The sequence below is a fragment of the Aythya marila genome (assembly GCF_965140915.1).
Source record: "Aythya marila genome assembly, chromosome: 20".
Lineage (NCBI taxonomy): Eukaryota > Metazoa > Chordata > Aves > Anseriformes > Anatidae > Aythya > Aythya marila.
This window is the reverse complement of record NC_139061.1, coordinates 6,903,629-6,927,751: the sequence shown is the minus strand read 5'-3', so window position 1 is coordinate 6,927,751 and position 24,123 is coordinate 6,903,629. Positions and strand designations below refer to the sequence as shown.

Genomic DNA, 24,123 nt, shown 5'->3' with positions numbered 1-24,123 from the left:
TCCTTCCCCATCAGATCTGCACAGAGGGACAGCCACTGCCCTGCCTCCCTCCCGGGCGCAGGGACCCCAGCCTCAGCCTGCAGGGCAGCCCCGTGGGGCACTGCTGCTCGGGGAGGAGCGGGTGAGGCTTAATCCCGAGGCCAGGGGCCCCGCAGTGCGGTAGGAGGTGTTTCTGTGCCATTTATTTCACGCTCTGTGGGTCCTTTCCTTGCTGAAGGACAGCCCGGAGGCCGGTGCCACGCGCGGTGCCGAACGCGGTGGCAGCAGCGGCGCAGGGACCAGCACCCCTCGGCTCCCGGGGAACCTTCCAGGAGTTCACAGCCCTGCTCCCAGCGCAGATCTTCCCTTCTTGCCTTTTTGCCTTTTTTTTTTTCTTCGTTAGCTCAGTGGCTTCATGACCTCTAGCGCAGGAAATGCGAGCTCCAGATTTCTGGTTCCATGCTCGTGCGCGGAGCCTGGGTACCCGCAGGTGGCAATTCTGCTCTTTGAGCCAAGAGCAGGGTCTTTGCAGGCGTTTTTTTGGAACTATTTATGCTGTGTTGTCAGCACCAACCCCCGTCCCCTGTACCGTATCACACTGGTTTAGCAGAATCTTGTTATCCTGGTGGTTTCTGGCACCACCCTTGCCAGCCAGAGGTTGGCATGAAATAGCTTCTGGAAGGGTTAAACAGGAAAGTGGTGTAAAACCTCCCAGGAGGAAGCTTCCATCTCCGTGTCTTTTCTTTTGAGCAGAAGCTTTGAAGCTGTTAAATCTCAAGCCCAGTTTGTTACAGCCCAAAGTTACCGTTTTATAAAGACACTTGTGAATTTCCTTTCTTTAAGCTTACGCTGTGAAAGACGTCTCCGTGGGACTTGGCCACTCCCGTAGAAACCAAACAGAAATGTTTGCTGGGGCTCACGGTGGAGACAACGGGGAATTGCTGCTGTATTTGATTAAACCACATACTGATTATATACGCTGCTTCTTATGTGCTACGGGTATGAACTAGATCTTTTTTTATTTTATTTTTTTTTTTGTCTGCAGGAAAAATAAAAAAAGTAAAGCAGAAAAAAAAAAAAAAGAGAGAGAGAAAGAGAGCCCTGGTCCCTCTGCCCCTTGTGCTGTTTGTGTGCAGGGCGAGTACCGTGGGGGGGTACAGAAATACCCAGCGGGTGCCTGCTGCTGGCTGGGGTTGGGCACGTCCTAAAGGAATTTGGGGAGGGGGCTCGGGGTGCAGGGGGGTACGACCTGGCTGCTCTTCTCCCCTAAGAGCACAGAGGGGGGCTGGAGGAACAGAAGGGATGCTCAGAGGCAGGGAGGTGCTGAAGGAATTGCTCACAGAGCCAGGGGGCGAGGAGGCTGACGTCCTGCCCAGGTGGAACAAATTCGGAGGTCGGGTCCGTCCCTCGCCCTGCACATACGGGGTGGGGGGAGAAGGGCTCGGGGTATGGGGGCTGCTCCCAGCGATGCCCTGGGAAGCCTTGACACCAACAGCGCGTGCAATAAATTCCCAGTTTGGGTTCTCAGCGTAAAAATAAGTAAAGCTTTTTTAAAGGGGATCAAAACATTCAGAGACCTCTTCCCGAAAATGGAGCCAAGGGGGGTTCCCTCCATTCCCAGCGATCATGGAGCTCCTGGACGGGACTCGCTGCACGTTTTCCTCTGCAAGAAGAGAGAACGACTGATTTTTTCCAAACCCCTCTGCACTTGCTCGAAAGACATGGGCGTCTAAATTTTCTCTGATGACAAACAAACATTTTTCCTGGGGTTGCCAGAACCACACTTCGGTGTCTGCTGTCTCCATCAGTCTCCACAAGGAGGAATCCGTTCTGCAGAGCCTCTTCCAAAGCCTCTCACATCAGCTACCCCTGGTATCAGCATGGGGAACCCAGCCTCTGGGGGGGGGGCAGAGTGGGCTCAGCCCTTGGAAACTTCTCCTTTAGGTCGAGTGTGGGTTTTTTTTTTTTTGATGGTTCAGCTGCTGTGTTTGGTTTTTTCCTCCTGTGCTGGGCTCACGTTGCCAAAATTGAATTGGGTCCAAGGTAGGCGATGCGCTAGGAGAGGTGTAGAAAATCAGCACACGGGAAGCTCTAGCAAATAAAACACCAGGCTGGGGACAGGACAGCATTAAACTTAAATTCACCCCTAATCTTAAAATGCCACGCTGTGTCCCCAGATTTCCCCCCAGCTGAAGGGAGGGGGCTTGGGGACAGCGCGAGGGCAGGGGGTGGCTCCTGCCCGGTGCCTCCACACTGCTCCAGCCTGGCCAATGCCACAAAACCAATTTAATTCTTCGTTTTTGGCCCCAGATTTGCCATCCAGCCTCACGCAGCACTTGGCCCTGGGTGCATGCAGAGCCCTCTTGGGGTCGTGGTGCAGCCACCACGTTTCTGACGCTCTTCCAGCGCTCGACAAGGCCAAATTGTAATAAAATTACCGGAGTGTTTTATCTAATTAGTTTAAGCTAATTTCGAGGCAATTGGGTACAAGCCGTGGGTTCAGCCGGGAGGGCTGCTGGCCTGGGAGATGTGTTAAAACTGAAGAGGTGAAATCGCAGCGGGGTTTCACTGCCCACCCCGTAAACCCTCTCCCTTGATGTCCTGGTGCTCAAACCCCGCAGTCCTGGGAAGGGCTGGGGGAGGCAGCTGAGCCCGGGCAGGTTTTTAATAAAGGATGCAAAAAGCACTTTTGTCTTTGTGTTTTTCTTTTACCCTAATGAAATATTAATGCCTGGTTCAGACAGCTCGGCTGAAGGTGTGACCACGAGCACAGCGGGGCTGGGGCAGCGAGCAAGGAGCCCCGATATGTTTTAGGGTCCTTTGCACTGCACTTCCCACAACTTTCCAGGAAGTTTATTTTTAAACTCTCTGCTTGAGTCTAAATTTAGCAGCGGATCGATTCGTCTCCCTCCTCCCCTCGTGAATTATAAGAGCATCTCCTGCTGCTCAACCCAGTTCTCGGTGGGGATTTGCCCTCCCCGGCTCCGAACGGATCCCGGAGGGACGTGGAGGGGGAGAGGTGAAGGGGAGCGGGTACGGGGTGAAGCCGTGCAAAGGGCAAATTTCACACCGGAGATTGAAAAGGGAGAGAGGGGAAAACAAAAAAAAAAAATGGGGGGTGAAAACGGGGAAAAGGTGGCTTGGGGTCGTGGTCATTTTTGGGGTGGTTTCCACCGGTTTTGGGGCATCGTGCCGCACAACAGCAACATGGATCCGCAGCTGCTGGCCTTTTGGTGTGAGACCTGCAGCTTTCAGCTCATTTCATCAATCATTTTTCACAATTCCATGGGTTGTTGGCTGTTTTTTTTTGGCGCAAAGCTCAGCAAAAGGCTGTGTGGAGGGGGGGGGGGGCAGCCCGGCTCCGTGCTCTGGTGCTGGCACCCTGAGCGCTCTCCAAAACGAGAGCCCCCCCAAAAAATAAAGAGAAATGCGGGTTTGGGCTCTGCAGGGAAAAACCCGGCTTGTGCCCGGCCCCTGCTCCGGGAGGAGCCGCCGGGAAGGGAACGCGGCCGGCCGGGAGGGGGGGCCCCAGCCCCGGCCCTGCCCCGGCCCCGAGCCCCGGCACCGCGCGGCGGCGGCAGCGAGCACCGGAGGGACCGGGGGGCACCAGTACGGGCTGATACTGGGCACCAGTACGGCACTGGTGGGGCACCAGCACGGGCTGATACTGGGCACCAATACAGGCTGATACTGGGCACCAGTATGGGATTGCTGGGGGCACCAGTACGGGACTGGTGGGGCACCCGTACAGGTTGATACTGGGCACCAGTATGGGACTGCATCAGGCACTAGTATGGGCTGTTACTGGGCACCAGTATGGGATAACACCAGACACCAGTACAGGAACATACCAAGCACCAGCATGGGACAGCAGCAGGCACCAGTATGGGTTGTTACTGGGCACCAGTACGGAACAGGTGGGGCACCAGTACAGGCAAATACCAGGCATGAGTGTGAGATAGCATTAGAGGCCAGTAAAGGCTGTTCCTGGCACCAGTATGGGATTACATCAGGCACCAGTAAAGGCTGTTACTGGGCACCAGTATGGGGTGGCACTGGGCACCAATGGGAACTGAGGCTGGGCACTGCTGGCATCGACCAGTACAATGCTGGCTTTTGGCACTGGTACAGCTGGCACTGGGCACCAGTGTGAGTGGCCACTGGGCACCAGTACAGCTGGCACTGGGCACCAGTGTGGCACTGGGACAGCCAGGGGGGGCCGGGGTGGGACAAGCTGCCCCGTGTGCCCCCCAGCACAGCTGGGATCAGTCTGGGGGGCACCACGTCCAGTGGGATAGCATGAACACAGCCATGGGATCGGACTGGGGGCAGCGCCCCCCCATCATACTGGGGTTACTGGGGGGGGCCCCATGGGCCCTGATCCAGCCGAGCCCCCCAAACCACCCCAACACCCCCACGGCCACCCACCGCCCCCCATCTACCCCGAATTATTGCCTCCCCTGGAGCGCTGATTGCCCCTGAGCTAACGAAGGGCTGGGGGGGGGGGACATCGGAGGGGGGCTGCAGGATAATAGGGGTGGCCTGGTGCCCCCCCCAAACCGGTGATTACCGAATTAACCGTCTGCACCCGAGCCCGTCTGCCGCAGGGATGTGGGTCAGGGATTACCCACGCCGTGCCCCCCAGCCCCCCCGTGGGGAGGCACTGGGGACGTGGAGCCCCCCCCCGGTGCTGTCCCAGGATGTGGCACCCAGACACAGGGAGGGGGGGGGGCAGGAAGGAGCTCCAGGCAGCCCTAATAAATACAAGAACAGTTTATTGAAAAAAAAAAAACAAATAAAAGAGGCAGGGAAAGGGGCATCGGGCCCCGGCCCAGGGTAATAAATAACAAACGTGCTCCCGGGGGGCACCGGCTTACAAAATATGGCTCTGGGCAGCGGGGACCCAAGCTGGGTCCCCAGCAAGGCTGGCGGGGGCCACCGGGCACCCCAGTGAGGAAATTGGGGGGGCCCAGCCCCCCGGCACCCCCCGGGCACCTGAGAAGGGGTTGAGCACCGAGCACGGCGGGGTCCCAGCCCCAGCGGGGGGCACGGGGGCAGCCCCTCCACCGCCTCCCTGAGAGCCGCCGGCGCGGCCACCGCGGGGTCCCCGGCGCCGGGGCGGGGGGCTCAGCACCGTGGGGGTCAGCCCGGGCTGGGCGTGCAGCTCGCGGCCCCCTGTCCCCCCCCCCTAAATCCGGGGTTCAGGCGAGGATCTTTTGGGGGATCTCCACCGAGGCCTTGATGAAGATGGCGTTGTCCCGCACGTAGTTGCGCTTCTTGATGTCCTCGTGGGAGATGAACTTGGGGTAGCCGAAGCCCAGGGTGCTCTCGTCCAGGGAGCCGCGCGAGCTCCCCGGCTTCTGGAAGTTTTTCCAGTTGGGGTCGGGGTGGAAGGTCTCGGTGATGTGCTGGGGCTTGGAGAGCGAGGGGTCGCTCTGGTCCAGCAGGGAGAAGGTGACGCGGTAGGAGAAGGGCCACTCCAGCAGGTTGTCGTACTCGCCCGGCAGCACGCGGATGTAGACGGAGAGGTGGCTGCTCTCGCCGCTCCCGTTGCCGTTGAGGAAGGCCGAGACCTGCAGCTTGTAGCCGTACTTGTGGGTGTAGAAAGGGGGGCTGAAGAACTCGTAGTTGCTGCGGGCTTTGGCCTCCTGCAGCTTGCGGGCGTAGTCGGCGATCTTCCAGATGAGGATCCCGTCGCTGCTCACCGACAGCTCCTCCACGTCGCGCCGCAGCTCCAGGATCTCCTGGCGCTGCCGGCTCACCAGGGCGCACACCATGCCCAGGTGAGCCTTGGTGCTCTCCTCCAGGTGCCGGCCCATGGCCAGTTTGGGGCACTGCGGGGACGGCGGGGACGTCAGCGGGGGGTGGGATGGGGAAGGAGGAGGGGGCCGCGGGGATGGAGTGGCGGAGAGGGGTGGCGCAGGGCTGCGCGGGGACAAAGGGGTGGGACAGGAAAGGGGTGGCATGGGGACAGGTGGTTGGGATGGCACGGGGACAGCAGGGTGGATTGGCACAGGGACGTCACCGTGGGATGGCACAGGGACACCTGGATGGGATGGCACGGGGACATCTAGCCGGGATGGCACGGGGAGGACACCAGGATGGCAAAGTGACGCAGGACAGGATGGGGACACCAAGTGGCCACAGGGATGGGGCAGAGCAGAGCAGGAACCCCACAAGGAACTGGACAGATGTCAGGGCAGGAGAGCTGTGGGGACGCTGCGGGGCACTTGGTGGCGTAAGGACACCGGGATGGAATGGGGACGGGGACGCTGGCACGGGGCTGGGGCCACACTTACCCGGTGCTTGCAGCCAGCCTCCTTGAAGGGACACAGCAGCATGGCAGTGTTGCAGCTCTCCTTCAGGTGGCTGGGCATGTCCTCCCGCGCGATGCTGGGCGTCCCGCACTGGTTGGGGCAGGGCACGGGGTACCGGGGACACTGGTACTGGTGGTTCTGGGGACAGAGGACGGCGGTCAGGTGGTGGCGCAGAGAACCATCGGGGTGGCCTCGTCCCCACGGGCTCCGTCTCACCTGGATGGTGTCGAAGACGAACTCCTTGGCGCAGTAGGTGCAGGGCTGCGTGCGCTTGGGGCACTCGGCCAGGGTGTGCTGGGACAGCAGGCGCCGCATCATGCGGGCCCCGCACTTGTTCTCGCAGTACACGCTCTGCTGGGGACATGTCCCCTGGTGGCCCTGGGGACCGCAGCAGCGTCACCAACCACAGCCAGGATCTGTCCCCACAACCAGGATCTGTCCCCACGGGGTCCCCCATCCAGGTCCCCCATGGCCACCCTGCACCCCCTGAGACCCTGCTACCCCCCCCCACCACCTGCATGTCCCCCTCCCAGCCCAGCGTGTCCCCCACCCCGGTGCCCACCTCGAAGGCCTCCCCGGTGAAGTCGCTGGCGCAGAACTCGCACTTGACCCGGCGCTTGGGGCAGCCGTGCTGCACGTGCTCGGGCAGGTCGCGGCGGCTCAGCTTGGCGCTGCAGCGGTTGGGGCAGGGGACGACGTTGAAGGCGCAGGTGCCGAGGTGGGCCTGGGGGCGCAGGGATGGTCAGAGGGGGGGGGTCTAAAGCACCCCGAGGCGCAGCCCCGCTCCTCTCCTGCCCACCAGCTCCTACCTGGAGGTGTTTGATGAGCCCGCTCCAGCGGCAGCCCTCCTCGCTGTGGATGCAGCGGATGGCCAGGCTCAACACCTGCACCTCCAGCTCGGGGTCGGGGTAGATCTGTTGGGCAACGGGACGGCACCGGGCTGTCAGCATCCCCCACCGGCCCCCTCCTCTCCCCCCAAAACCCAGCGGGGAGCCGTGGGCACGGTGCCCGGGGCCGGATCCCCCCGCCGGCACGCGAACAAGCGCCCTTTGTCGGCCGTGGGTTTCCGTTTCCCAGCGCGGCGGCACAAAGGGCTCTTGCTTCCGCACGGGCACCCGTGCCAGGCACCGGGGCCGTGCCAAGTGGGGGGGGGCGCAGAGACCCTCGGTGGGGACATGGGGACGTTCCCTTGCCAGCGGGGTGCCCTGGCCCCGTGCCTGCAGCTCCAGGCTCACCTTGGCGTAGTCCAGGGGCAGCTGGTCCTCGGGGCACTTGAAGACGCCTTCGCTGCAAGAGAAAGGGGTCGGGGGTCAGGCAGGGCTGGGGCACGGCGGTGACACATCCACGGCATCCCATGGGACCCCCCCAGCCCCCAGCCCATCCGCGCTGCCCGCCCGGCGTGCCAAATCCAGCCCTCGGGGAGCCCTAATCCCGGCGGCAGCCGCTCCATCTGTCAGAGCTGGGAAATGCCCCCGCCAGACGCCCCCCAGGCTGCCCCCCTGCTGTCGGGGGGGTGGGGGGGGGGGTTGGCACCATCTGGAGCCCCCTCACACCCCCTCCCCGGGATGGAGGCAGGGGCCGGAGGGGGCCGAGGGCAGCCCCCGGTGCCGGGGCCAGCAGCTGGGCTCCAGATGTGCAGCCCGGATGCGCGGCCCCAGGGGCTGCCCCTCGCCAGGAAACGGCCCCGCCAGCCACCCCGGCGAGGTGGGAACGGGGTGGGGGGACACGGGACCTGCAGCTGGGCCCTGCACACGGAGCCGTGTACCCCCAGCACGCCGCGTCCCCACCCCGCAGCAGGACGGGGGAGCTCATGCCAAGAACCAGCCCTGGGCGCAGGATGGGGACGGAGCCCAACGGGGAGCACAATGGCACCGGGCACGGCTGGCCGGGAGCCACCGTCACCCCATGGCACCGTGCCCGGGGTGGGAAGCTTTGGGTGCTGCCCATGGGGACAGCAGCAGGGACAGGCAGGGATGTGAAGGGGACGAGGTCGCCCCGTGCCCCCGATCGCTCTGCGTGCCCTTGGCAAGCACGGGGGTGTCCGGGGCTGCCAAGGGGCTGCGGGGTGTTGTGGCCATCCCAGCAGTGCCACCGGCGTGTGCTGGCCTGGGATGTCACCGGGATCAGCTCGGTGACATCCCCAACAGCCCCTGAGCCCCAGTGCTGGGGACCAAGGGATAATGGGGTCAACAGCGGGGTGCGAGCCCTCGGGGCATGGCCACGTCCAGCCCCTGCTCTGCCACGTGCCCGCTGTGTTTGCTGGGCGTTCCCTCGGGACCACCACCGCCACCAGCAGCAGCCCCAGGCCCCTTTTTGGGAGGTGGCATCGCCCCATGGCCTTTGGGAGGGGACGCAGCAGGGCGGCAGCACCGGCCCTGCCCGGTATCGGGGTGCGGGGGCCGGAATCCCCATTGGGGCGGGGGTCCGGGGCGCGAATCCCCGACAAAGCCTCCCCATTCCTCACGCTCGGCCGGGCAGGGAATGTGCTGAGGCAGCACCGGGGGCACCGTCCTTGCCTCTGACCTTCGTGGTGAGCAGGGGCGAAGGGGCAGGACCCCCCCCAAAACCCCAAATAGAAGGGTTTTGTTTGTTTTTTTTTTTGGGGGGGGGAAGCACAGATCCCCTCGTGTCCGGAACTGAGCCCCACGGCCCCGGGTGGGTGCGGGAGCGGAGGCACAGCCTGGCACCGGCCCCGGGAACGCCCGGTTTCTACGAAACCGGCCTCGGGCACCCCGGTGCCCCCCCCCCACCCCGGGGACCGTGCAAAGGTCGCCGGAGCGGGGCGAGGCTGAGCCGGGGGCGGCGGCGGGCGGAACGCGGGGCCGGGGGCGCAGCAAGCCCGGGGGGGGGATGGAGATGGAGGGGGACGGGGAAAAAGAAGTGGGGAGGACCCAAGGGGCTCCCGGGGGTGGGTTTTGGGGGGGCTCCGGGGTGCTGCTTCCTTCCTGCGCGGCCGGGGCAGGATGTTGGAGGGTGCTGGGAGCGCGGCGCTTCGCCTGGCCTTCCTCCTCCTCCTCTTCCTCCTCCTCCTGCTCTTCCTCCTCCTCCTCCTCTTCCTCCTCGCCCCCCCCCGGCTCGCTGTCACGCCTGGGGGGGCCGCCTTGCACCCCCCCCCCCCTCTCTCCCTTTTTCCCCTGCAGCACCCATCGTGCGCGCCCGCACCCTTGGGTGCGGTGTGTGTGTGGGGGGGGGGGGGGGGGGGGACCCTGCGTGATATCCCGGCGGGGTTAAAAGGAGGGGTCGGGGAGGGGGGGTCCGGGGGGGGGGTCCTCACCTGAGGAACTCCTGCAGGCAGGTGTCGCAGAAGCGGTGGCCGCAGGTGGAGACGCGCACGGGCTCCCGCATGGGCTTCCCGCACAGCGGGCACAGCACCCGGCGCCGCGGCCGCTCCAGCAGCTTGTAGTCGTAGCCCGGCATCGCCCCCCCACACCCCCCACCCCACCCCCGGCCCCGAAGCCGGCTCCCGGCCCCGCTCAGCCTTCCTCCTCCTCCTCCTCCTCCTCTTCTTCCTCCTCCTCCTGCCCGAGCCCCGGCTCCCGGCTCCCGACACCCGGCTCCTCCCCGGGGCGGCGACAAAAGCGCAGCCACGCCGCCCCCAGCCCCTCTGCCCGCCCCCCCTCGGGGGTGGTTGGATGGGTTTGGGGTGGATTTAGGGGGTTTAGGGGGTGGGGGGGATGGAGGGTGGGCTGTGGGGCAGCAGGGGGTACTGGGGGGAGCTGGTGCTGCGCCCCAAGGGGGGCTTCGTTCCCAGCAGCTGGGGTTACTGGTTCCAGTCCCCCCATGGAAGTGGTTCCCAGTTAGCAGAGGTTTTGGGGCTCCTATCCCCTGGGTCTGGTAGCAAACAGCCCTGGGTGAAGCTTGGCCCCACGTGTGCTGAGCACAAAAAAAATTTGGCCACCCCCGGGGCTTTCCCGAGGGCCCCGACACGCTGACAGCCCGCGGCCGGGGGGGGAGCAGCGGGGTAAACCTGAGCCTGGAAACACAACGTGCAAGAAATGAAAATTAAATTAAAAAAAAATAATAATAATAGACAGCTGGGTGAGCGCAGGGAGCTGGCAGCGGTGCCACCCGCCAGCTGTCACAGGGGGTTGGGGCTGCTCAAATTTGGTTTCTCCTGGGGGGGTTTGCTCGGAGCCAGGAGCCCCTAGGGCAGGACTGGGTCCCTCTGGTTCTGCCACCAAGTCGCAGCACGCTCTGGAGCCAAACACATAACAAAAACAGCCACTGCCTGACACACATCCCAGCTCCCTGAGACACAGTCCGATCCCAAAACCATCCCTGGCCACGGCTGTGGGATGGGGTGATGGCCAGGAGGGTCCTGCAGGCCCTGCACCAGCAGGCACGGACCAGGCAGAGTTTTGTCACCATTACCCCCACCTCTTTGATGTTCCCCAATTTTTCCGTTTCTAACCTGGCTGAAGAGCCATCTCTGCTAATTAGCCCGGAGCTGACAAAGCCATCAGAAGGCGCTGGCTGTGCCGGCAGGATGGCTCTCAGAGGTGTCAGACCCTGCAAACAAAGCTCCCCTCCTTTCCCCCCTCTCCCTAATGAGAGCCCTCCCCGCACTCCACATCACAGCCCCGGCGTTTGTCTCGCACAAAGGCGACACTCAACCTCCGGGTAGGGCACTCGCCTTTGGAGAGGGGGCTATGTCCCCCCCCTGGACCCATCTGGGCTCGGGGAGGTTTCCTTCTCCTCCTTCCTTCCCTTTTTCCTTGTGTTTAGGGACAGAAAACCAGAAAACAGCCGCTCTGGCTTCTAAAGAAGCCAAGGCGGCGCCTTTTGCCCCGGGGGAAGGAGTGGGGAGAGCTCGCTCCCTGTTCTGGGGACCGGTGCCCGCAGAAGGCGAGGTGCTGGACAGACAGACGGACAGATGGATGGATGGATGGATGGATGGACGGTGGCTGCGAAGCCTCGTGGGAACGGGGCTGTGACCAGGCCAGGTGCCAGCACCAACCCAGATCAGCTCAGGGAGCAGCAGGCACGTTTTGGCCATTCCCTGCTGACAGCAAGGGGCCGAGGGCAGTGGGACGGGTCAGCTCAGCAGGCATGGGAACCTGCAGCCCTCGGAGCCTGCCTCCCTGCAGGCAGCTTTTCCTCAGTGAAAATGAACAGATCTCGGTGTAAATGGACAGACCTGGGCACCCAGCTGAGGTCAGCACCATCAGGGATGCACCACCAAGGACCGGGAGCCCTCGGTCCCATCACGGCCCCGGGTTGTGCTCAGCCCCTGGGCTGCAGCCGAGCTCTTCCAGGCGTTTCCAGCACCGGGGTGCAGGGACAAAGCAAGGCTCACGGCAGAAGCCCTGAGACCTGCAGTTTTCACCGGGAGCTTCTGCAGGGAAACAAAGCAGCAGACGTGAGGAATGCAACTGGCCTATTTGCCGGGGCTGCTCTCTGCCTCCGGCACACGGACGTGCCTCGGCTTGTCGTTTCAAGAGCTATTGTTGCTCGGGGCTGGGGGCCTCTTTGTTTCCTTTACCCTTTCTCCAGGCTTGGTCACAGCCCGGTATTAAATTATTCAAATCATCTCGCCGGGCTTCACAGCTGAACCGAGCGCGCAGGCTGCGAAATCCCCAGGGCTCCGGCCCTCGGTGCACAACCCCCAGCCCAGCACCAAGCCCCCTGCCTGGGGGGAAATGTCCCAATATTCGGGCTGGTGCCACCCCCAGAACCAGCAGTGCTGTGCGAAGCCCCTTGTTAAGCCATAAAACAACCCACCCAAGGCCAGCAGGGCAGAGGGGGCTGCCAGGAGCGTGCTGGAACAAGGAGCTGGGCTCTCAGGGCTGCACGTGGCCCGGGGGCAGAAGCATTTTGGTGTCACTGTTGGCGAGGCAAAGGGTGGCAGAGAATCCTGTCACCCGCCTGGTGAGGCTGGAGCAGGAATCCTTCCTTACGGGGTGTGTTTGGAGGTGGTGTGGGCTGTGGGGAGCCCCAAGAGAGGGGCTGTGCGGGTGCAGGGTGAGCACCGCACAGCCACGAGGGATCTCTTGCTACAGGAGGAAAGACAGCGGCCCAGAGGGGCTGCGAGGTGGTTTTCCACAGCCCTGCAATTATCCCGGTGCTCAGGTCGGTCTGGGAGCAGCTCCACCTTCCCCTCCACCGACAGCAGGGCTGCCAGAGCTGTCCCCGTAACCTGCAGCACGAGAGGCGAGGGCCAAGGCACCGGCAGAGCCTTTGAACGCGAGCCGGCTTCCTGGGCTAGCAGGGTGTAACCGCCTGAAAAGGCAGCTCCACGAGAAACAAAAAGGGCAGGGGAAAAACCCATTCACCCACCCTGCCAGGAGCCAAAGAGGGAGGCCGTGTCTGCAGCCAGGACTGCACACGCCTCTCCTGGCTGGACGGGACCTGCTCCCTTCCCCAGCCTGAGCCTGCGAGGCGAAGGAGGGAAGAGCGGGAGAGCTGCAGAAATTCATTACCTCTCACATGACAGAGGGATCAGTCGGCTCCTAGCAGAGCCCGGCGAGGTTTCCCTCATTGAAGACGGGAGAGAATCACAAAAATAATTAGAGAGATTCCATCTCAGCCAGCTTATGAAAGCACCGACTTTATACACAACAGATTGGCAACAGCACAAAGATGGATGTGAAAGGCAAGTGCATTTGCAATGTCAGACAGATCAGAGACAGAAGCTCATCAAAAAATGGCCCAGGGCAGACAGAAGTTAAAAAAAGAAAAGGAAAAAAAAAAAAAAAAAAGAAGGAAAGGAAAGGAAACGACCCTTCTGGAGATAAAAACCGTAACTCCTGTCTGTGACACGGTGATATGCCCCCCTCCTGCCTGCAGAAAGGATCCCTGGTGAAAATTCATCATCTCCCCGTGGAGATCTGGGTTAAAAAACTTCACCTGGAGACAATCGCTCGCTGTGTTCTGCTGCCTTCCACTAGCTCGGCCGGGAGCCAGCGAGCTGGTCAGCAGCAGGATTTAGGGGCCCGAGGACAAACATCAGCTGGAGGATCCTCAGCTGGGCTCCCCGGGGCTGGAAGGGGAGAGCTCTGGGGGGCACTGCGGGAGGGCGGCCGCGCTGCACCACGAGGAGTGACGCTGCTCGCGCTGGGTTTGGCCAGCCGTGCAGGCCAGGACCCTTGAAAGCGTGCTGAACAGCTCGAGCAACGGGCAGAAGGCTTTCAGGGGGGGATGGGAAAGGCCAGACTTCTCTAATTAGAAAAGAGGTTTGCACTTAGTCACCCAGTGTAGTGCCTGGGGCTGTAACTCCAGACACTGCTGCGCAGAGGCTGACAGTTCTCTCAGACACCAAGCTGTCAGCCCGGGCTTTGTAACCAGAGACAGTTTCCACAGGGGAAAACAACCTCTGTGCTCACCAGCGGCAGAGGAGAGCCCTTCTGCTTCTACAGGCACTTCCAACAGGGTGGGGAAGAGCCCCAGTGTCACCCACCAAAGGCAGAGACAGTACTAGGGACGTCTGCCCCACGGCAGGTCCAGTGCAGCGGCTCTCAGGCACTTCAGGTTCACAACGACCCTCGTTGATGTGATGCGAGACCAGCTCTGGTTCCGTGGGAACCGTCGTCAGGAGCTCCCCGTCGTTGCTGCTCCCTTCTGGGCGCAGGGACACGGCACAGGCAGGCTACACGGAGCCTCCGCACCCGCAGGGTGAGGCTGGATGCTGCCCCGCTCACCTCCAGCTCACTGCGGAGGCGACTCTTCCACGGCAGCTGAAAGACAAAAAACAACACCATGAATAAGCCCTCAGCCAGCGCTCGATGAAGCTGCAGCGAGGAGTGTCCTGCAGCAACAGATGAGCAATGCAAACCCTGCCCTGCTGCTCCTGGAAGCGTCAGTGGCAGAGCCCAAGCAGGAGGAAATATCTCGAGGCTCGCGCCTTCCTCCTCCTCTCCAGCACGCCCGGCTTCTCCCAGTTATCCCAGGCCTGTGTTTGCAGTGGGATTGAGCAAAGGGCGCAGCAGCAGTCTCACAATAAAGCAGGCACAAGTCCAAGCCGGTCAAAAACAGCACTGGCCACATGGGAGGAAACCGCAGAGCGGTGCACAACTGCCGCCCCAAAGGTGGAGCGCGGCTCGGCAGTGCCAGCACCCCTCCCAGCTCACGGCCAGACCTGAAAGTGGCTGGAACATCAAACGTGTCGCCAGCTCGGGCTCTTTTTGGAGAGGTTTCCAGAGGACTGAGCTGTGTGAAAGCCCAAAATGAGAGCTTCAGCCCTGGTGCTGAATCTCACAGCCGAGCCTCTGTGAGCTCAGCCCCTGGGAGCCCACAGCCCAGCTGCCCAGAGCTCGGCGTGACTCCAGCATGGGAAGGGGGGGGTGCAGCTTGCAGCATTTTGCTCCCACGGCAAATTCCCTGCTTGTTCCTGAGCCCCGGGGACTTGGCTGTTCCCCCTGTCCCCTTCACGGCAGCACGCATCACGTGAGAGCTCAGCACTCATGGCAGCAACGGGACCGATGCCGCTGCGCTGGGGCAGCCAGCGGGCCTCCTCCCCTCGGGGCTGTAATTAGCCTCCTTGAAGTGGGCTGGGGCTGGGATCCCTCAGCCCAGAGCCGAGGCCATAATCGGCCCGGCAAAGGAGGAAGAAAGGCCCCCTCCAGCACTCTGGGCCAGGCTCCCATCGTACGCCCAGGCAGCGGAAGGGCAGGGTGATGCCACGGGCACGTTGTAACCACGCAGCGAGGCTGCCTTTGGCCCCAGCTGAGAGGAACCACAAAAACCATCGCTATCTTTTCCAAACCACAAGGGAGAGCCGGCAGCCAAAACGACGCCTCAAATCTCAGCTTCTTATTTCAGCAGCAGCAATTAAGAGGGCTGCTCTTTCGGGATACTCGGCACGCCAGCTCCCCACCAGCTGCAGCCCGGCCAGCCCACCTGGCTGGGAGCGCGTGAGCCAGCCTCTGCCACCCCTCTCTGCTCCCCCAGCCCGGGGGAAAACAGCAGTGCCACAGGGTGGTGAGGCGGAAGGGGAGTATTTCTGCACTTCAGGTTATTTCTGTTCCTCTAGATGGACAGGAATAATGCACAGCTATGTGCCGGGGTTGCTCGGCGCAGCTCTGGGCACAAGGCATTGTGTCTGGCTGGGCTGTGAGAGCAGGAATCTCGGCAGCAAAGCCTCTACTCACGCTTTACAGCCAGCAGCGTGTTCCCGTGGCAGCAGGCTACGGAGGTCACCAGGTATGGATGGGTCTCCTCCAGCTGCACAGGCCTCGGCGCTCCCGTTTCCTCGTCCTTCCTGCCCAAGCGTCCCCTGGCTCCTTTCCCCCAGGTGCACACCTCGCCGTCTGCAGAGGGACACGGCTGGCTGCACGCAGGGCTCCCGGTGGCCTTCACCAGGGAACTGCCTCCCCTCCACCTGGAGCTTTCTCCTGCTTCAACCAGCAACGTGAACTCCAGGCACAGGGAAGTCAGGGCCTGCTGCAGCCCAGCACGCGGGGGTTTAAGCCTCACCTGCTCCAATGGCCACGGTGAAGGCGTCCCCACAAGCCACCACGGTGACCTTCATGGCCTGGAGCCCCACCACCAGGTGAGGCACGCGACTGTTGCGGCAGGAATTGGTGCCCAGCTGCCCGTGCTGGTTGCTCCCAAAGGTGTAACACTGGCCAGAAGCTGACAACAGAGAGAGGAGAAACAAACGGGGTGTCAAAGGATGTAAGGAAGCCCCAAACCTCTAACAGAGATGGGAAAAACAAAGGGGTGTCACCCGAGGATGCATAGAACCCCTTTGCTCTCTACCACGCTGAGCATCCTACTCCACAGAGCTCCAGCATTAGGAGCAGGCTGGCTCTTGAGCCTCTTTTAGGCTTTTATCTACAAGAAAGGGAGGAAGAGAGAGCAAAGGCAGCCCCCTCTCAGGGGTCTGGGCACCCACGCCTCACCTGTGACCGCAGCAGAGTGCGCCGTACCGATGTCAGCGCACACAATCGGCTCTTGGTTCAAGGGGGCTGACTGGGCGCACGTGAACACAGTGGCCTCTTCCACCTGGTCCTCCGGGGAAGGTTCTTCTGCTGATCTGATCTGGTCCAGGCCCAGCTTGTTACACCTGCAAAGAGAAAAGGGCAGCTCAGAGCTGGCTGAAGCCAGCGTCAAATCCTGCCCGAGCATAACTGCAGCCCCAGCAGTGAGAAGCTGGGGAGCAGCATCACACGGAGATGTCTTCTCGAGACAATCCTTGTGGTGGACGCAGCAAGGGCCTGAGGAAGCTGTAAGGCAGGCTCTGAGGTCTCCCAGACCCTTGTTTCCCCTACCTGTTGCTCCCGCAAGCGAGAATCTGGTTCTTCACTGTGAGGACCATGGAGGAATCGATGCCACAGATGACCCGCTGAGCCTCGTGCTCCGGTGGGACTGCTACCTGCTGGGGGGAGTTATGGCACTCCAGGGTGCCCAGCCCAAGCCGACCTGGCAGGAGGAACAAAACAGGACACAGCTGAGGGCAAGGCACAAACTGAGCACACCCCCAGGAGCCACTGCATCGACGGGGCTGCCTGCGAGAGCCCAGCCTGGGACTTATCACCAGGAAAGGCAGCGAAAACCCGATCACGGGGGCCCTGGTATGCGGTGAAGCAGCTGCAACTTGTCCACACCCACCCAGCCTGGCACATCTGGAGCGGACTGCAGGCGAGCAGGGCCACGTGGGAGCAGGCAACGGAAAGCAGGAGCCCCGTTTGGCTCAGCAGAGCCCTTCTTACCATTATCCCCTCTGCCCCAGGCAAAGACTTCCCGTTCGTTGGAAACTGCCAGGACGTGGGACGCGCCACAGGCCACCTGCACCATCTCGTAGCCCAGCAGGGCCTCCACGATCTTGGGCTGGCAGGGGAAGAGCAGCAGCCGTCAGCCGAGACCTCCCAGCCCGCCCGGCTGCTCCCATCCCTCCCACCCTGTCCCCCCCCCCCTCCCCTCGAGCCCCAGCGCAGCGCTGGCACCATCCCAGTTTTCATCCAACACAAACACCGGCAAATTTTTTTTGTTTTTCTGTTCCAAACAGCCTTCAAAGGGTTTTAAGAGACTACGTGCACGCAGCGCAGAAGATAACGCAAACATCTCAGGGGCGGAAGAAAGCAGCCAGCACAACGGTTTGGAGGGGGAAGAGGTTGAGCCGAAGGGCTGGGATTCGCCCCCCTGCCCGTGCGGGGAGTGCCAGGGGCTGTTAACGCCCGCTCTGAGCAGGCAGGGGCTTGGTGCAGGATGCGTTGGCTTGAAAAGCTCCGGTGCAGAGGAGCCGTGAGCCATCGCCACGTCCTCGTTAGGGCGTGGGGAGACGGCGATCTCCGCGGTTCGTCCAGCCCCTGCTGTGACCTGCTGTTAGATCTGACACCTCGCCGCAGCAAGCCTCCTTCTCATTATGTGCCTGAAGTGAAAAGCACCATTTGCTGGGAGCTGGCTGCTGCTCCCAATTGGTTTCCCCCCCCTCCCCAAGCAATAAACACCCAGCAGCTCAGCTCCGGCCGGAGCGAGGCACAAATGAGCCAGCTGACCACAGAGACAAATGGCACCAGTCCCCGGCCTCGGCTGGAAGCCATCGGCTGCTGCCACATCCGAGGGCAGGCGAGGAAGAAGCTGGAAGGGAACAACAGCCCCTCAGCCCCGGCGCTGGGAGCCAATCGGAAACACACAGCTCTTCTTTAAATACTGGCTCTTTGGAAAAATAACTTTTCTCAGTGAACCCTGGCAGCTGCAGGCCAAGAGTGAAGCAGGCAGGTGTGTGATTGGAGGCAGGCTCCAAGCTGGGCGCCTGCCAACAGCAACCACAAGGCAGCTCTTGACTTCCCCCGCGCTCAAAGGGATCATTGTGCAGGGCGGGGGGGGGAGGTTGGAGAGAAAAAGAGGCAGGTTGGGCTTTTTAAAACCCGCAGCGACGAGGAGAGGAGAGGAGGGGGAGGGCTGCGGATGCCAGAGCACGCCTGGGATGCACACCCCTGGCGCTGGGATGAGCCGTCTCACGTGGCGGATAAAGCGCAATCCGTCCCCTGCCCCGGGGGGAGCAGCGTGCCCGGCCCCTCGGCGACAAACCTGGCTGACGTCCGTGAAGTTTCCGTGCCCCAAACAGCCGTTGCTGCCGCTGCCGAAGGTCATGATGATGCCCCGGTCTGGGAAAGCAGAACGAAGTGGTGTTAGTGGTACACGTGATGCCCTGAGAGGCACATAGCACACACACACAGCCCGTGGGGGCTTCAGCAAGCTTCCAGGGAGCAGCAGCCTCGATGCGCCGCGACAGCTCGCCAAACAACCATCAGGGTGATAGCGGGGCGCTGAGATAACATTGGTGCAGCTGTGTACGCAGGAGCTGCTGGCTGCACGGCCTGGCAAGGTGTTAAATACACAGAGCTGCTCAGCGAGCAGCCGCCCAGCAGAGCGCTGGCAGGAAACGCCACGGGGAGGGAGGACAAACACATGCTGGTGGGGTTGCTCGTCTGTCATCTACCGCCCTGAGCCCCGGCAGAAGGGCAAACAGAGCTCCCAAAGGACCCCCGGGAGGGTTTTGCTCCCTCAGGTTGGTGTGCGTGCTCTCCTCCCAGCCAGAAAGCCTCGTGGCTCGCTTTAACAGGGCGTCAGGCCCTGCCTTCCTGCAGCTGAGGACAACCAGCCCCCCAGGAGCTCACAGGAACCCCTCGTGCTGACTTCTTGTTGCCGTGCCAGTCCCCACCAGTCACTGCCTGTGTCCCTGTCACGCTCGCACAGTACGTGACAGAAAATGCCTGAAGTTCCCAGACATTCCTCAGGCTCCAGGCCCCACTGCTCAGGCCATTTCTGGCTTCAGGTGACACCGCTGCAGGCAGGACAACAAACTGAATGCATTTATTGCCTTCCCCATAGCAGACGGACCTTTGGGACCCGGCTGATCAGCAGCACATCATGTGAGGTCCTGTGATTTGTGCCTGACCCCACCTGATGCTCCACAGCATGCCACGGAGCCCTTCATTTCATCCCAGCCCAGTGGATCTCCCAGTTCTGCTCCGAGCAGGTAGCCCAGGCTGTCACACTGCGTTTGTAACAGCACCAAACGAGGCCGGGACTCAGCTGGGACTCATCCAGGCACCAAACCAGGCAGTCCTGGGACTCATCCAGGCAAAGGAGCATGGCAGCAGCTCACCTGTGAGACAGGCTGTGAAGAGATCGCCACAGGACACGTGTTTGATGGTCACACCAGACTGGCCCTCCAGAAAACGGGAAACAAACTGAGGCTGCAGCTGCTCGGTGGCTCCTGGCAGAGAGGGGCCTCCTGCAGCACCCATCGGGGGAGCCTGGAGAGGAGAAGCAGCAAGAGATGAGCAGGAGGATCAAGTTAGGCCCCTTCCCACAGTGCCATCCACGTCCTGGACTAGACTGTGGTCTGGGGGATGCAGGGCCAGGACCTGTGCGGTGAGGGGAAGTTTCTCCTCCTCAGAAATCACCTTGGAGCCCTCAGTGGCCACTGCTCACCCGAGGTTCCCCGTGGCTCACCTCCCACATGATGAGCCGCCCCGATTTGGTGACCCCGGCCTTCTGCGTCCTGCCAGCAGACACCTGCACCACTTCGGTGTTGAGCATGGGCAGGCGGAGCGGGGTGGTGATGCCGCTCCCCCAGGTGTAGATGGACGACAGGGGAGGAGGGATTCCCGTCCTGGCTGAGCCACCTCGAACACCTGCGGGTCAAACAGCGACGTTTCTTACTGTCCTCTCTCCCGAGTGCTTCTCTGACCCCCCGACACCCAAGAAAGAGTTTTTTTTTTTTTTTGGAAGCCCCCTGCCAGGACTCACCCCGTGGCCGGGCGCTGTTCACTCGTCCCCCCGTCCGGCCGTGGGTCACTGCTGGCACCGGAGCCAGGGGCTTTTCAGGCCTGCCAAATGAAAGCCCAGTCCTTACCGCCAGCTCAGGGCCACCCTAGAAGGTTCTGGGCAGACCTACAGCAGAAGCCACAGCTGCCTAGCTCACAGAACTGCCTCGGCAGGTGCTTTAAGCCACCTGAGAAAGGGAAGTCGGTGTCAGCGTGCTTCCCCCCCGAGCTCCCAGCTCTCTGTTACCGCCACGACAAGCCCACACCTGCTGCGGCCACAAGCCACAGGGCCTGCAGCTGCTGCACCTTGGGTACTGCAGCAGAACAGCACGGGGACAACCCTTTGTGGGGCTTGTAACACAGACAACGAGCTGGTCTGACGCGTCGTGAGCCCTGGCAGCCCCTCCCGAGGGACGCAGCCGCGGCAGGATCGCTTGCCTCCTCATTTTAACGCTGCCCACGTCTGTGTAGAGGTTGAGAAGGGGGCGAATGCAGATGGCCTGGGCCATGATCTCATTCAGCTGCGGCCGCTTGGAAGGGTCCAGGTTCAGCATGCTGAGGATGAGCTGGCGCAGGTCGGGGCTGTACCTGTCCGATATCGGGGCGAACGTCCCGCTCATGATCTTCAGCACCAAGGCAGGGAGATTCTGAGAGAAAACGAGACAGAGACGTACAGTGGCTGGGCAGGCAGAGGCGAGGCCAAGGCTTAAGACACTCTCAGCACTGCCCTCTGCCTTCACACCGTCAGGTGCAGCGAGGAGTGAACCAAGCAGGCATTTTCACCTCTGTAAGGGATCACAGCTCCCTGCACTGCACGCAAACCCGGTCTGTCTTACCGCAGCTTCAAATGCTCTCTTGAGGCTGGCGAGCTCGTACAGCACACAGCCCAAAGCCCAGATGTCGCTCTTCTGGTTGTAAGGCTTCCCTTCGCAGAGCTCTGGGGAGATGTAGCACGGAGTTCCCACAACCTGAAAGGGATGGAGAAATCTACAGCGACGCTGTGAAAGGCAGGAAGGTGGAAGGAGATCAGCTTGGTTTACAGCCCAGGGCACTGACTGGCTGGAGCACCAAAGCTCAGGGGAGCTGGGCGTTTGTTCCCCGGTGTCAATGTCTGGCTGACAATCTCGGTAGAAAATATGAGGATTTGCCTCCTGGAGGCCTCCCTTGCACATACAGAGATTTCCTCTCATTTTGCTCCTCTTCACTTGAGAGAATCAAAGCCCAGAGCAATGAGCAAGATATAAACGCCCAGCCAGGTCTGAACAGGTAGGGAATGATACCAAAATCTCAGGCACAGAGAGGAGATTAAGGCAGGGCAGGACAGCGGGGCACTGGCAGGAATTCAGGTGCCAGGTGTGTGTCAGATGAGCCTGCAAACACCATCCCTTAGGGTGGCAACAGGAGAATCTCAACTGACCCTCACCAGCGGGCTCAGACACCCCATCCTCTCCTCTCCCAGGCTTGGGCAGGCAGCTCTTGCCCACTTTTCTGCAGCCTAAAGAACCACAACAAATTCGGGCACGAAGCTACCAGCCTGTATGAACTCCGAGGAGCAAGGCAGCACTGTGCGGCCTACTGTGAGTATCCTACCTCCACCCTTACTCCTACAGCAGCTCCCCAAAGACCATCACGAGCCAAGCCCAGCGTTTCCAGCCTGCTGCCGTGGCTGTAAGCAGCTCCCCTGCGAGGCCAGGCCACCCACCGTGTAGGCTTTGCTCTTGCTGCTCAGGATTTTGGAGATGCCGAAGTCCCCGATCTTGACGATCATACGGTGCTTGTCCAAGAGGATGTTCTGAGTCTTCAGGTCGCGGTGCAGGATCTGCTTGGTGTGCACGTGGTGAAGAGCCAGGAGGATCTGCACGAAGAAGTGCAGGATGGTGTCCTCATCCAGCAAGGAGTTGCAGCGCTTGTGAATAAACTCCGCCAGCGTGCCCCCTGCAAAAGGGCAGCCAAGGGCTGTCAGCAAGGGTGGCTGCACGGGGCAGCACGAGCCCAGCCTAAAAATGTGGGGGATTTAGCATCTTAACGAGCCAAGCACATGGGAAAGAACACGTCCTGGTGGGACATGTGGCACGTTCTCTCCGTGCGGAGAACAATGGCAGCACAGTTGGTGGGATGAAGAAACAGCGAGGGAGAAGTCGCTGTTGACACACTGTCAAAGGCAGCAGGAAAAAGGAACGCGAAAATTACAGCTCCTGGAGCCCTGTCAGGACACAAACCTCGATGGCAGAACAAGATAAGCCTGTTCTGCAGACAAAAATTCGTGCAGTCCAAGAGGCCACGTGGCACTGAGAGGCCCCTGTCGAGAAGGAGAGGTCTCGATTCAGGTTTCCTGCGAAACTTTTAACAAACGCTCATGCAAATGTTGAGTTAATCTTACACTCCACGGCAAGGCTCGTTAGAAATCACATCTTCCCACACAGATCTGTGCGACCAACAGCGTGGCCAAGAGCTGACAAAAGGAAACATAAGCGAAACCCAAACCCGGGGCAGATGGTGGAACACTTATCATCGGCAGGGGTGTCAGAAATCTCTTTGTATCTGTTAGGAGTAGCGGGCATAAGGCATGTGAGCACAGAAATACGGGATGGCTGGGGGTCGGCAAGGACCTGTGGAGGTCCTCACGTCCACCCCCTGCTCACTACAGACGATTGCCCAGGCCCACGAGCAGATGGCTTCTGAGGATCTCCAGGGAGGGCGACTCCAGCACCTCTCTGGGCAACCTGTGCCAGCGCCCAGCCACTTGGCTCTTGGTCAGCTTGGCACCCACCAGGACGCACAGATGCTGCTCTGGAAAGATCTATAAGGGCCGTATCTGCTCCAGAAGGCCTCGTTTGTAGTCCTGGGGGTTTCTGGAGGACAACGTGAGGCCACAGCAGATGGACCCAAGGCGAGCTGAATGCTCGGTGTCCCCTGGAGCTGTCACAGGCTCGAGGGGCGAGCGGGGCGCACCTGGGGCGTACTCCATGGCGATCATGAGGGCCTTGTCCTCCAGGAAGTTCTCGTAGTACTCGATGACGTTGGGGTGGCTGAGCAGCTTCAGCACCTGGCACTCGTTCTGCGCCGCCAGCCGCTCGTCCTTGCTCATCTGCTCCACGGGGATCTGCTTCAGGATGACCAGCTTCTGGTCGGCCTTGCGCAGGCACAGGTGGACGATGCTGCGGGGACACGGGGTGGGGGGACACACAGGAAGCCCTGAGGTGACACTTGGGCCTGGCCTGCCGCGTTGCCATGGCAACGGGGCCTGCATGGCAACCCCTTCCCCATCCCGGGGGGGGTGCCATGTCCCCCCCTTTTCCCGTTACCATGGCAACAGCCAGGGTCAGCCCCCACCCCAGGGGGCCACACTGACCCCGCGTTGCCATGGCAACGGGCCCCGGAGCCTTGTTGCCATGGTAACGAGGCCTGCGGCCTACCACCCCGCGGTGCCCTGCCGCCCCCCACCCCCTCACACCCCCACCCCCGGAGCCCCCCTCAGCCGCCAGCCGTCCCCCCTCACCCGAAGGCCCCTCTCCCCACCACCCGGATCCGTTCGTATTTCTCCATCGCTCCCCCTGCAGGCCCAGGCCCCCCCCGTCTCCATGGAGACACTTCCGGGTTTCTCTACGGCGGCCGCGGGCGGACAAAACTCTCCGCTCCGCGCCCGTTATCCTCCCCCCCCCCCACACTTCGTTTTAGGGCCGTTCTACGGCCACGGAGCCCCCCCGGCGGCTCCTCACCGCTCCCCACCCCACCGGGGGGTCCCCTTCCGGCTGTTGGGTGCCCCCATCCCCTCCCTGCCGCCTCCCCAAGCCAGCTTTGCCCCCCTCCGGACCCCTCTCGGACCCCCCTGGGGGGGTCTCTGGCACCTGGGGGGAGGTCTCTGGCACTGGGGGGAGCCCCCCCTGCCCCAAAGAGGGGCACAGGGACAGCGATGGCACTGCCACCCCCCCCCGCAAGCCATGCGGTGTGGCCGTGCTGCCATCTAGCGACACCCAGCACGGCGCGATGGGGGCTGGGGGGGTCCCTAAATCCCCCCCTGTAGCAGTTTGGGGTGGTTGGGGGCGAGGTGACAGCGCTGGGACACCGAGGGGGGGCTCCAGGACACGCACACAGTGCCTGCGATGGATGTG

The 24,123-nt window shown here is 61.9% G+C and overlaps 2 protein-coding genes across 2 annotated transcripts; both read right to left on the bottom strand.

Moving 5' to 3' along the window:
• Positions 1-4,689: 4,689 nt before the first annotated feature.
• TRAF4 (TNF receptor associated factor 4) lies at positions 4,690-9,713 on the bottom strand (the record flags this gene model as incomplete). The annotated part of the gene is made up of 7 exons (XM_082776675.1): positions 4,690-5,813; positions 6,279-6,434; positions 6,513-6,674; positions 6,859-7,020; positions 7,106-7,210; positions 7,532-7,583; positions 9,571-9,713. The coding sequence occupies 7 exons, from the start codon at positions 9,711-9,713 to the stop codon at positions 5,181-5,183; spliced, it is 1,413 nt and encodes a 470-aa protein (XP_082632801.1). The 3' UTR covers positions 4,690-5,180.
• A 3,136-nt stretch (positions 9,714-12,849) lies between these two features.
• On the bottom strand, positions 12,850-23,557 carry NEK8 (NIMA related kinase 8; the record flags this gene model as incomplete). Its single annotated transcript, XM_082776603.1, has 15 exons — positions 12,850-13,969; positions 15,383-15,541; positions 15,708-15,866; positions 16,136-16,299; positions 16,505-16,655; positions 16,946-17,063; positions 18,267-18,343; positions 19,348-19,498; positions 19,698-19,879; positions 19,995-20,074; positions 20,450-20,658; positions 20,848-20,979; positions 21,714-21,946; positions 22,964-23,169; positions 23,511-23,557. 15 exons carry the CDS (start codon positions 23,555-23,557, stop codon positions 13,941-13,943), a joined length of 2,097 nt encoding a protein of 698 aa, XP_082632729.1. The 3' UTR covers positions 12,850-13,940.
• Positions 23,558-24,123: the final 566 nt, after the last annotated feature.